This window comes from Schistocerca gregaria, chromosome 5, assembly GCF_023897955.1.
Source record: "Schistocerca gregaria isolate iqSchGreg1 chromosome 5, iqSchGreg1.2, whole genome shotgun sequence".
In the NCBI taxonomy this organism is placed as follows: domain Eukaryota; kingdom Metazoa; phylum Arthropoda; class Insecta; order Orthoptera; family Acrididae; genus Schistocerca; species Schistocerca gregaria.
The window spans coordinates 496,093,404-496,107,435 of record NC_064924.1 but is presented as its reverse complement, the minus strand read 5'-3'; the positions used below and the strand labels follow the sequence as shown (position 1 = coordinate 496,107,435).

The window sequence follows — 14,032 nt, the reverse complement described above, 5'->3', positions numbered from 1 at the left end:
GCAACGTGCATTACAATGACCCCTTATCACAGGAGAGCCCGTAAACCCTGGTGTCAAGAACACAGTACACGGTCACTGGAAGAGTGGTCCCAGGTTATGTTCACGGACGAGTCCAGTGATTCTTGCCGGGTTTTCATCTGGAGTGAAGCAGGTAACAGATACTAACTCCTTAATGTCCTTGAAAGGGACCTGTTTGGAGATCGTTGTTGATGGTGCGGGGTGGGATTATGATTGGTGCACGTGCACCCCTGCATGTCTTTGACAGAGGAACTGTAACAGGTTAGGTGTATGGGGACGTCATTTTGCAACAGTATGTCTGCCTTTTCAGCGGTGCAGTGGGTCCCACCTTCCTCCTGATGGATGATAACGCACGGCCACACCGAGCTGCCATCGTGGAGGACTACCTTGAAACAGAAGATATCAGGCGTATAGACTGGCCTGCCTGTTATCCAGACCTGAACCACACCGAGCACGTCTCGGATGCTATCGGTCGACGTACCGTTGCACGTCTTCAAACTCCTCCGACACTTCAGGAGCTCCGACAGGCACTGGTGCAACAATGGGAGGCTATACCCCAGCAGCTGCTCGACCACCTGATCCAGACTATGCCAACCCGTTGTGCGGCCTGTGTTCGTGTGCATGGTGATCATATCCCATATAGGTGTCGGGGTACATGTGCACGAAACGCGTTTTGTAGCACATATGTTTCGGGACGGTTTTCTCCACTTATCACCAATACCATGGACTTACAGATCTGTGTCGTGCGTGTTCCCCATGTGCCTATGCTATAAGCGCCAGTTTTGTGAAGTGCCAAGTTGTGTGGCACACATTCTGCAATTATCTTTAATTTATGAGCATGAGTGTGTATTACAGAAGATTACTGAAAGAAACACGCAGTGAGATGTAAAGAAAGAACACGTTTATTCAAACACAGTTATTACACCGAAGTCACAGCCTTTTATGATCCTACCCTGGACATTACAAAAGGCGGTTCAAAAATGGTTCAAATGGCTCTGAGCACTATGGGACTTAACATCTGAGGTCATCAGTCCGCTCAAAAGGCGGGACAGGGCACTTGATGTGGTGTGTGATCCCCATGGACATAAGTGCATCTTCTGCGACACGCTCCAGTGCCGGCTACAATGTTGGTAATGAGTTTTTGTGGGAGGGCGTTCCATTCCTCCACGAGCTGTACTGTCGTTGGTGCAGGAACATGTCCTGTAATAAGTTTGACGACGCATCCCACACGTGCTTTATGAGGTATAATTCCGGGGAATGGGCATTCCTATCCATTCGGCCAATATCGTTTCGTTCCAATAGCTCTTCCACCGGCCCTATTCGATGCGGGAGAAGTTAAGCCGAATGCACTCCTGAAAAGATACGCATGGGCAAGAAGTACAGTCCCAAAGTCACGTTGTCTGACGATTGTACCGTGTCCAAAGACTTGGAGGTCAGTACTCGAATTATGCCTCCCCACACCATAAGACCCGGACAACCAAAAGGTCATTTCTCTTCGTCTCCTTAGAGGCCACACTTGCCCTCATATACCGAGAGGTGTAAACACATTATGTACCAGGAATATTGTCGAACAAAATCATTTTGCCTGTCTAGGTGTTTGGTATATGGAGGCTTAATGTTGCATGGCCTTAATAACGTCCAAAACTTTGAACATGGTCAGCATTATAGTGGCACTGTGCTACTTACCCATGTGCGTTTTTTCAGAGGCGCATTTGGACCTGATTTTATTTTTACGGATGACAATGTGTGACCGGATCGGAATTCTGCAGATACAGGAGCTCTTGGAACGAGAGAATATTCGGCTAAAGAACAGACCTGATCGTTCCGTCGACGTAATTTCCACCGGTCACGTGTGGGATCAGTTGTGGAAAAGTATTGAAGCACACCCAAAGGCACCAACGACCATCCAGCAATTGTCAACGGCGCTGCTAGAGGAATGGAACGCCCTATCGCCCAGAACTCCCTGCCGACCTTGTGGGCAGCATGGGAGCAGTTGCCAGCGTACTCTGCTGTCCGTGGTGATCACAGTCTCCATCAACAACCAGGTCCCATCATTTGTAACGTCAGAGGATCATCAAGAAATGGGTGATTTCAGTATAGTTACTGTCTTTGAATAAAAATTTCATTTCTGTCCGTCTCACTGTGTTTTTCTTTCAATTACCTACACTCATGCTCATAAATTAAGGATAATTGCAGAATGTGGTGCCACACAACGTGGAACTACATGAAACTGGCGCTAATAGCATAGGAACCTAGGGTACACACACGACAAAGATCTCTAAGTCCACGGTATTGGTGATAAGTTGAGAAAACCGTTCCGAAACGCATGTGCAACAAAATGCCAATGTTTCCTGCGCATGTACCCCGACATCAGTATGGGATATGACTACCATGCACACGTACACACGCCGCACAACGGGTTGGCATACTCTGGATCAGGTGGTCTAGCAGCTTCTGGGGTACAGTCTCCCACTGTTGCACCAGTGCCTGTCGAAGCTCCTGAAGTGTCCTAGGGGTTTGAAGACGTGGAGCGATACGTTGACCGAGAGCGTCCCAGACGTACTCTATGGGGTTTAGGTCTGGAGAACAGACAGGCCACTCTATTCGCCTGATATCTTCTGTTTCAAGGTACTCCTCCACGGTGGCAGCTCGACGGGGCTGTGCGTTATCATCTATCTGGAGAAAGGTTGGACCAACTTCACCCCTGAAAAGGCGGACATATTGCTGCAAAATGACGTCGCGATACACCTGACCTGTTACAGTTCCTCTGTCAAAGATATGCAGGGGTGTATGTGCACCAATCATAATCCCACCCTTTACCATCAAACCACGACCTTCGTACAGGTCCCTTTGAAGGACATTAAGTGGTTGGTGTGTGGTTCCTGGTTCACGCCAGATGAAAACCCGGCGAGGATCACTGTTCAGACTACACCTGGACAAGTCCGTGAACATAACCTGGGACCACTGTTCTAATGACCATGTACTGTGTTCTTGACACCAGGCTTTGGGCTCTCCTGTGACTAGGAGTCAGTGGAATGCACCTTGCAGGTACTCCTCCACGGTCTCCGGGTGAATAAATCATGTCTGTTCAGTCGTCCATAGACTGTGTGTTTGGAGACAACTGTTCCAGCGGCTGCGGTCAGGTTACCTGCTGTACTCCGTGGCCGTCTGCGAGCACTGTTGGTGAGATGTTGTTCTTCGTGTGGCGTCATCAATATGTGTTCTTTGTGCCATTTTCAACACACAGGAACCATTAGCACGTCTGAAAACGTCTGTACACTTACTCTCTGCACAGTACTCTGACATGCACCAGCACACCTCTGCGTATGTGGACTGCTGCCAGCGCCACCGTGCGACGACCGCGGGGCAAATACACCGCATGGTCATACCCCGAGGTGATTTAAACCCGCAAACCGCCCACCAGAGCATTGTTTCACCATGTATCAGCATTATCCATAATTTGTGAGCATGAGTGTATTAAACTATACTGTAGCAGTACACACACCATTAAGAAACATGTTCCGCCCTTTGTATTGTCAAGGGACGACCATGAATCGCGGTGACTTCACTGTAATTACTGGCTTTGAATAAGAGTTTCATTCCTGTCTGTTTTATTGCGCATTTCTTTCATGTACATTCTGTAGTACACTGTAACATTTCCTTCTGTTTATGATAAAACTTTCTTCGAGCTGTGTAATTGGCAGTGACAGAAGATGCGAAAGTTACTTTCATCTTTAAGTTCTCCACACCAGTGTATATAAATTTGTAGCAGTTGAAGGCATCGTGATTTAATTGTGATGTTTGCAGTCAACATAAATATTCCACCCGAGTCTCGGATTTGAGTATTCATGACATGTTTGCGATTGAATATGCCTTTTAACTGTTACATAGCATGTATCTGGAGGCTTGCTTAGTGGATTATGTGTGAAGGTCACAAGAAAATAAGAGTAAAAAATATTGTCCCGCGCTTTTTCCGGTGTGGTGGAGTTAATGGGTCACGTTTTACACAACATATCAACTTAGCAGAAGAAGAGCAACAACAGAAACCCGATCAGGTTATATACAATATCATAATAACAACTATTACTAGCCAAAAAAGTAATATTTATAGAACTAAATCAAGCAGGTGAAAAACTGATGTCTGCCATATCTGCCTCTAAAAGGGAAAAGTGTTTCAATCTAGTTGGCACACTTAAACATGAAACTTAGCGATCATGGGGCATAGAAACTCTAGAAAAATCTTAGTGAAGTCCATACCAGACTTTTCGTTGAGACGTTAAATGTAACCCCTGAATAAATAGTTCATGTATACATACCCTGTAAACTAACTCGTTTCACGTTATTTCCATAAAACAATCGTTCAAATGATCTAGGGTACATGTAACTAACTAACTCACTATCTAAACCATCATCTGCTTCTAAATGACAAAACCAAAAGACGATATGAGAGCATAAAGCTAGAGAGAAATACTGAATAAAATGACTTTATTGCTTGCCCTCTCACTTTAGCGGAATGAGGACGTCATGCGCTGCATGAAGAATAACAATGCTCCAGGCCTAGAAGACCTATGACTAGAACAAATAAAAAGATTCGGTCCAGGTACTAAAATGCAGTTTCTAAATCTAATTAACAACTGGGTCTCTAAGTTGGAGGTATCAAAAATCTGCCGTAAAACTTAAGTGGTAGCCCGTCTGAAACCTCAGAAAGATCCAACAGACCCCAAATTTTCGAACAGTTTCTCTTCTCTGTCATCTATACAAACCGCTGGAGAGAACAATCTTGAAGAGCGTGTAGGGATATGTAGACTAGACCCTTATTAAGACCTCAAATTTCCGAACAGTCTCTCAATCTCTGTCATCTATACAAACCGCTGGAAAGAACAATCTTGAAGAGCGTATAGGGATATGTAGACCAGACCCTTGTTAAACAACATGCAGGATTTCTTCCGCAAAATATAACATTGTGGCCAGATCCTCAAACTAACTCGGCATAAACAGAACGGATATACAGTGAGTCATAACAAACTCGTAAGGAAAATTTGTATAATCACTAAAAACTACCGATTAATACAGTTTATCCAAGGCTTTCTACAAAACATGCGGTTCTTTGTTACGCTCAACAACAAGAAAGGCTGATAAAGAATCCAGAAAGTGGTTTGCCTCAAGGTAGTGTGCTGGCATCGCTGCTGTCAAATATCCACACCAATCACCAACCTGTCGGATCAAACACAAGATCTTTCCTTTATGCCAACAACACAGTAGTAGTGGTTCAAATGGCTCTAAGCACTATGGGACTCAATACCTGAGGTCATCAGTCCCCTAGACGTAGAACTAGGTGAACCTAAATAACCTAAGGACATCACACACATCCATGCCAGAGGCAGGATTCGAACCTACGACCGTAGCAGCTGCGTGGTTCCGGACTGAAGGGCCTAGAAACGCTCGGTCACAGCGGCCGGCCCTTGCAGTCTAAGGAAGGACGCTTAAGGAGGTAGAAATTGAACTGACCGCGGCCCTTTAAGACGTATTAGAATAATACCTAAGGGGTAACCCATCCAAAACAAAGGTCTGTTCGTTTTACTTGGGGAACAAAGAAGCCAGGGAGAAACTGGAAGTACCATGGAGGGGAAATGAACCGTAATATTTGGACACCGCTACATACCTCAGAGTAAAACTCGACCGTACACTTATTTTCAAAGATCATTGCGAGAAATGAAGGTGAAAGACTGCAGCCGAAATAAAATTATTCGGGCGTAACTAACAGCACATGGGGGAGTCGGCGCTCAGCCATATATCTCACGTAAGTCTTGTCTAACTGTATGTTTCTCCACGGCACAAAATGCAGCACCAGACTAGGAAAACCCCGCACGCACCAGGCATGTTGACACAACACTTAACGAGACAGTCATTATTAGAGCCTGCATACAACCAACTTCGGTCGACAACGTCTACCATCTGATATGCAGAGCCCCCCCGGATATTAGACAAAGAACAGCGACAGAGGTTGAGAAGAAATCAGGAAAACGATACCAGGAATCCCAAGTTTAGAGAGAGGCATCACGTCCTAAGCCGAAGTTGAGAAAGAGCCTGTTTCGAATAGCTGAAGCAATTACATCGCCGAACTGAACTGTGACGTAACAAGGCAACTGGAAGTAACAGACAAAACCTAATGGAACCGCTGCAGGTTTCCAAATACGCTACCTCCCATGGAAAACGGAACAGGCTGCGAACAGGAGCGTCGCGGTAGAAACAAAATTTGAGGCGGTGGTGCAGTATTGGAGATGCAACTTGCGAATGTGAGGAACTTCAAGATGCTGAACACGTCTTGGTGTGCCCGTCATTTTCTTGTAACCTGCACGCTATTTGACATGGTTTGGGCAAACGATCCAGCAATCAAACCTGCTAAATTCTGGGCCCCAAAATCAATTTGACATGCACAAGGTTTGTGTATTGATTGTAGATATGTTTTGTATTTGTAAATAACTGTAATGCACTGTCCTAAATGTGAAATAATAATAATAATAATAGGATGAAAGTTCGTGAAGAATAAGTTCTATTTCTATCGGGATAACGGCTACAGGCTTCCATCTTAGTGGTTACTCTTCTATCAAGAAATTAAACACTCAGCTACTGTAAACGAGTAACATAAACATTGATCAGGAAAGAATCTAGGCGGCATAACAACAATAATGTTTTGGTTTCCATCTCTCTTTCAACATCCACCTTCAGTGTTCACGCAAAGACGGTGATCCACCAAAAATAACTTGAAAATTTCTACCGAGTAACTCATGTCTCCGAAAAATCGTGGGAAAATAGATTTTTATAAGTGAACCCATCACATTCCTTCGACAAGGTTCAGCCTTTCAGTGACATTCTCAAGAAGCATCGAAGATCTCAGTAGTGGGTTCGAAACGTCAAGCACTGAATAAATTTGGTGAATAATATGACGCGGTCTGGTGACTCAGAAGATTCTACCATCAAATTCCATGCTGAAACTTCCTGGCAAATTAAAATTGTGTGCCGGACCGAGACCCGAACGCGGGACTTTTGTCTTCGGCGAGCAAATGCTCAACCAACTGAGCTACCCAAACACGACTTACGCGCAGTCCTCACAGCCTTATGTCCACCAATACCTCGTCACCTACCTTCCAAACTTTACAGAAGCGCCGGCCGCGGTGGTCTCGCGGTTCTAGGCGCGCAGTCCGGAACCGTGCGACTGCTACGGTCGCAGATTCGAATGCTGCCTCGGGCTTGGATGTGTGTGATGTCCTTAGGTTAGTTAGGTTTAAGTAGTTCTAAGTTCTCGGGGACTAATGACCACAGCAGTTGAGTCCCATAGTGCTCAGAGCCATTTGAACCATTTTTTTTTTTTTACAGAAGCTCTCCTGCGAACAAATCAGGACTAGCACTCTTGAAAGAAAGTATATGTCATACATGGCTTAGCTACAGCCTAGGGGAAGTTTCCAGAATGAGATGTACAACGAGGTACTAGCGGAAGTACATCTGTAAGGGCGGGGCGTCAGCAGTGCGTGGCTAGCTCAGGTGGTTGAGCACTTGCCCGCGAAAGGCAAAGGTCCCGAGTTCAAGTATCGATCCGGCACAAAGTTTTAATCTACCAGGAAGTTTCATATCAGCGCACAATCCGCTGCAGAGTGAAAATCTCATTCTGGTTATTTAATGCTCTTGACTGGTTTTCGATTCATACTACAGGCAGTGACGGTAGTATGCACTTCTGATAAAACCTGAATACCCTATGTTTCAAAATTTCAGTTGCCAGAAAAAAAGAAAACGCCTTTTTGGAAGAAAATGACCAGTACAAAAAAAAATTATTATGTACGCTCAAATTATATATCACGAAAAATATTTTAAATATCCCACACTCCCTTTGCGGACGACTGTGGACTCTAAAGTAGGAAGAGGATTGGACGACCATGAAGTAAATGGTGCGACCAGCTTTCAATACCTTTGTTTCGAAATAGACAAAGATGTCTAACCTGAAAATGTACATGATGACGGCCACAACGCTAATGATGTTGATGAATGCTATTTTAACACCGCTTTGATGTTCAATACCTGTAGACTGAATATAAGTTAGATCACTTTTGTCCACGGGTACCCGCTTGGGGGAATCAATATACACTAATGGCCATTAAAATTGATACACCACGAAGATGACGTACTACAGACGCGAAATTTAACCGACAGGAAGAAGATGCTGTGATATGAAAATGATTAGCTTTTAAGAGCATTCACACAAGGTTGGCGCAGGTGGCGACACCTACAACGTGCTGATATGAGAAAGTTTCCAACCGGTTTGTCATACACAAACAGCAGTTGACCGGCGTTGCCTGGTGAAATGTTGTTGTGATGCCTCGTCTAAGGAGGAGAAATGCGTACCATCATGTTTCCGACTTTGATAAAGGTCGGATTGTAGCCTATCACGGTTGTGGTTTATCGTATCGCAACATTGCTGCTCACCTTGGTCGAGATACAATGACTGTTAGCAGAATATGGAATCGGTGGGTTCAGGAGGGTAATACGGAACGCCGTGCTGGATCCCAACGGCCTCGTATCACTAGCAGTCGAGATGACAGGCATCTTATCCGCATGGTTGTAACGGATCGTACAGCCACGTCTCGATCCCTGAGTCAACATATGGGGACGTTCGCAAGACAACAACCATCTGCACGAACAGTTTGACAACGTTTGCAGCAGCATGGACTATCAGCTCGGAGACCATGGCTGCGGTTACCCTTGACGCTGCATCACAGACAAGAGCGCCTGTGATGGTGTACTCAACGACGAACCTGGGTGGACGAATGCCAAAACGTCATTTTTTCGGATGACTCCAGGCTCTGTTTACATCATCATTATGGTCGCATCCGTTTCTGGTGACATCGTGGTGAACGCACATTGGATGCGTGTATTCGTCATCGCCATACTGGCGTATCACCCGGCGTGATGGTACGGGGTGCCATTGGTTACGCGTCTCGGTCACCTCCTGTTCGCATTGTCGGCACTTTGAACAGTGGACGTTACATTTCAGATGTGTTACGACCCGTGGCTCTACCCTTCATTCGATTCCTGCGAAACCCTACATTTCGGCAGGATAATGCACGACCGCATGTTGCAGGTCCTGTAGGGGCCGTTCTGGATACAGAGAATGTTCGACTGCTGGCCTGGTCAGCACATTCTCCAGATCTCTCACCAATTGAAAACGTCTGGTCAATGGTGGTCGAGCAACTGGCTCGTCACAATGCGCCAGTCACTACTCTCGATGAACTGTGGTGTCGTGTTGAAGCTGCATGGGCAGCTGTACCTGTACACGCCATCCTAGCTCTAACTCAATGCCCAGGCGTATCAAGGCCGTTATTACGACTAGAGGTGTGGTTGTTCTAGGTATTGATTTCTCAGGATCTAAGAAGCCAAATTGCGGGAAAATGTAATCACATGTCAGTTCTAGTATAATATACACTCCTGGAAATTGAAATAAGAACACCGTGAATCCATTGTCCCAGGAAGGGGAAACTTTATTGACACATTCCTGGGGTCAGATACATCACTTGATCACACTGACAGAACCACAGGCACATAGACACAGGCAAGAGAGCATGCACAATGTCGGCACTGGTACAGTGTATATCCACCTTTCGCAGCAATGCAGGCTGCTATTCTCCCATGAAGACGATCGTAGAGATGCTGGATGTAGTCCTGTGGAACGGCTTGCCATGCCATGCTCAATGGGGGACAGATCCGGAGATCTTGCTGGCCAGGGTAGTTGACTTACACCTTCTAGAGCACGTTGGGTGGCACGGGATACATGCGGACGTGCATTGTCCTGTTGGAACAACAAGTTCCCTTGCCCTTTCTAGGAATGGTAGAACGATGGGTTCGATGACGGTTTGGATGTACCGTGCACTATTCAGTGTCCCCTCGACGATCACCAGAGGAGTACGGCCAGTGTAGGAGATCGCTCCCCACACCATGATACCGGGTGTTGGCCCTGTGTGCCTCGGTCGTATGCAGTCCTGATTGTGGCGCTCACCTGCACGGCGCCAAAGACGCATAGGACCATCATTGACACCAAGGCAGAAGCGACTCTCATCGCTGAAGACGACACGTCTCCATTCGTCCCTCCATTCACGCCTGTCGCGACACCACTGGAGGCGGGCTGCACGATGTTGGGGCGTGAGCGGAAGACGGCCTAACGGTGTGCGGGACCGTAGCCCAGCTTCATGGAGACGGTTGCGAATGGTCCTCGCCGATACCCCAGGAGCAACAGTGTCCCTAATTTGCTGGTAAGTGGCGGTGCGGTCCCCTACGGCACTGCGTAGGATCCTACGGTCTTGGCGAGCATCCGAGCGTTGCTGCGGTCCGGTCCCCGGTCGACGGGGACGTGCACCTTCCGCCGACCACTGGCGACAACATCGATGTACTGTGGAGACTTCACGCCCCACGGCGGTACGTCCACCCGGCCTCCCGCATGCCCACTATACGCCCTCGCTCAAAGTCCGTCAACTGCACATACGGTTCACGTCCACGCTGTCGCGGCATGCTACCCGTGTTAAAGACTGCGATGGAGCTCCGTATGCCACGGCAAACTGGCTGACACTGACGGCGGCGGTGCACAAATGCTGCGCAGCTAGCGCCATTGGACGGCCAACACCGCGGTTCCTGGTGTGTCCGCTGCGCCGTAAGTGTGATCATTGCTTGTACAGCCCTCTCGCAGTGTCCGGAGCAAGTATGGTGGGTCTGACACACCGGTGTCAATGTGTTCTTTTTTCCATTTCCAGGATTGTATTTGTCCAATGAATACCCGTTTATCGTCTGCATTTCTTGTTGGTGTAGCAATTTTAATGGCCAGTAGTGTAGAATGAAGAGAAGCCAAAACTGCGTAAGAGGAGACTGACCGCGAGGAGCTCCGGCTCGAAGTAAGCGGGGTTGAAGTAGAGCTTTCGCCGGCCCGAGGCGATGCCGCGCAGAGTCCCCGGCGCGCAGAGCGCGAGGTGGTCGTCGGCGTCTGCGTAGCCCCCGCGGCCGTCGCCCTCGGTGGTCTCCACGATGGACACGTCGCCCTGCGGCAGCCGCTCCATCGAGCCCGCGCCCTCCTGCGTCAGCGCCGGCTCGCACAGGTAGAGCTCCGCGCCGCACTGGTGCCGGCACGAGTGGACCAGCGCCGATGTCACCGTCACCTGCACCTGCAACAACCAGCCCAACGAGTAAACGACCGCTTGCCCACTTGCCGACTCCGAGAGGCGACTTTCGTTCCACAACTGGCACCTCATGAAAACTGATTTTGTGAGACCCACAAAGCAATACAAACTAGTGAATTTAGCGCTGTTATGCAACGACCGGTGATATGGGCACTTCCGTCACTCCTTGGTAGAACAAAAAACTGGGAAACGAAAGCCCCTCCATTGCTTTCATTGTCAGACAGAACTGAAACAAAACAGGGGTTATTAGGTGAAACTTCCTGGCGGATTAAAACTGTGTGCCGGACCGAGACTCGAACATGGCACCTTTCCCGTTCGCGGGCAAATGCTCTACCATCTGAGCCACCCAAGGACGACTCCCGCCCCGTCCTCACAGCTTTACTTCCGCCAGTACCTTGTCCCCTGCTTTCCAAACTTCAGGAATCGCAGGAGAGCTTCTGTGAATTTTGGAAAGTAGGAGACGAGGTACTGGCGGCAGTAAAGCTGTGAGAAAGGGGCGTGAGCCGTGCTTGGGTAGCTCAGATGGTAGAGCACTTGCCCGCGAAAGGATATGGTCCCGAGTTTGAGTCTCGGTCCGGCACACAGTTTTAATCTGCCAGGAAGTTTCATATCAGCGCACACTCCGCTGCAGAGTGAAAATCTCATTCATGTTATGCGCGGGCCGCGGTGGTCTCGCGGTTCTAGGCGCGCAGTCAGGAACCGTGCGACTGTTACGGTCGCAGGTTCGAATCCTGCCTCGGGCATGGATGTCTGTGATGTCCTTAGGTTAGTTAGGTTTAAGTAGTTCTAAGTTCTAGGGGACTAATGACCACAGCCGTTGAGTCCCATAGTGCTCAGAGCCATTTGAACCATTTTTCATTCATGTTACCAGGTGTTTAATTTGGAATGCATTCTTAGCGATGCGTCGAGCAGCAGGAAAGCTGCCGATAGATAAATCACTTGGCTAAGGCCCCACTGTCTCCTGAAAGAAAAGTAAACTGGTACCAAAGGAAGAGATTCAAAGAGCCACTTTAAGGCGTCAAAGAATCAGAAAAGCAGCCACGATGTCGTGTGGGACATGAAATAGTAACACTGAAGTGATAGCTTTGCGCTATTTTTTGTAGCCATTTTTGCAGCGATGACGTTATTTGTCTAGACATATGAAGTTAATGTATGTATGTAAGCGTGATTAGTAATTACAAAATAATTTGCACGTTCATTCAGTATTTGCAATGAATAAGAAATGGAAGGATTACGAGTGCCACCGGCAGGAATTGTTTCTAGTCATTAGCGTATGTAGACCTGCAACATTGATATAGAGTATATAATAAAAGTTTCATTTCTACAATATGTATATGTTTTGATCCATCGTAGTTACGTTTTAAAGTTACGTATCTTGACACAATTAATAACATTCGATCACATATTACACATAACACAAAGAAAAAAGATTATGTAGTTCCAGTCTAGCCTCAGTAGGCCAGATTTGAGAATGAACTTGTCAGTTATAAACTAGTAGCCAAAATGTACGCAGTACACCTGTGACGTACGAGGGTTATTCGGAAAGTAAGGAACGATCGGTCAAGAAATGGAAACCATAGTGAAAAAATCCGATGCAGTTTTGAACAGGTGTGTTGGACAGTGTCTCTAGTATGCCTGTTGATAGTGTTACATCGTTCTTTTTAGTTCTGAGCACACTGGGACCATGTAGAGATACCTAGAACAATAATGTCTTCCCCAAGTACGAGGGCCTGGCGAGACATTTCGCCTGAAGCTATGCACCCAACATTACATAACTGTTGTGCGTTTTCTTCTTCAAGACAATTCTCAGCTGCATTCTGCAGGGGCAATGAAGATGCTCCTGCAGCGTTTTGAATTGGATATGTTTGATTACCCACAATATAGCCCGCAATTGGCTCCCCCTGAGTTTCATCTCTGATCACGTGAACTGCTGGATATGAAGACCACGTTTTACACAGACAACGAGCTGTAGTCCAGCGTAGAGAGTTGGCGGAAAGCACTGTCGGCTGCCTTCTATAACGAGGGTACTGGAAAATTGGTACAACGCTACGATAAACGTCTAAGTCGGACTATGGCATAAGAATACTTTAATTATGCGAATACTCATCTCATGGTCGAATTCCTGGATGTCTGTTATTACAGCCCTTGTATTTGTAATAAACTGATAGAGAAATAAAAGGGTTAATACTCCTGCACCAACAAAATGTTGAATTTGCATAAAAATACTTTAATTATGCCTGTAATCAGCTCATGGTCGCATTCCTGGAAGTCTGTTTCTACCCTGAGTCAGACACAACACTGGCAGGTGTACTTTTATGGGAGTGAGTCACGGCGTATAATTACCAAGTGCTGTTTGGTCATGTCCAAGCGTTTCAAGTTTTGGCGTGTACAGTGTCTGACGAAAAATTATACGGCTATGTAATACGGAACTGACCACTAAATGGCACTAGAGACAGAGCCGGTAGCATAACAGGTGATGGGTCGTGCTGGACTTCGAACGTGGACCAGTCATTGGATGTCACCTGAGTAACAGATCCATCAGTGACATTTCAACCCTTCTAGACCTGCCAAATCGATAGTAGGAGATGTGGCTGTAAAGTGGAAAGGCGAATGCAAACACCACGTCTAAAAAAAGGGGGATTTTATATAAATTGCACGGAATTAGTAGAAGGAATCACACGTGACTTCCAATGTGCTACCTGCAGCCGAGCTAACACGATGACTGTGCCCAGGAACTTTAGAAGACTGGAGTACAGTGGGCGAGTAGGTCGTCATAAGCAACACCCACATTTCTGTAGTCA

At 46.9% G+C, this 14,032-nt stretch overlaps 1 protein-coding gene across 2 annotated transcripts in view; it reads right to left on the bottom strand.

The window, feature by feature from the left end:
- Positions 1 to 14,032, bottom strand: part of LOC126272687 (uncharacterized) — a 661,027-nt gene that overhangs the window by 29,677 nt on the left and 617,318 nt on the right. For both annotated transcript variants that reach the window (XM_049975704.1, XM_049975705.1), the window contains one exon: positions 10,929 to 11,216. In XM_049975704.1, the coding sequence (XP_049831661.1) occupies positions 10,929 to 11,216 (288 nt within the window). The remainder of the gene's footprint in view (positions 1 to 10,928; positions 11,217 to 14,032) is intronic.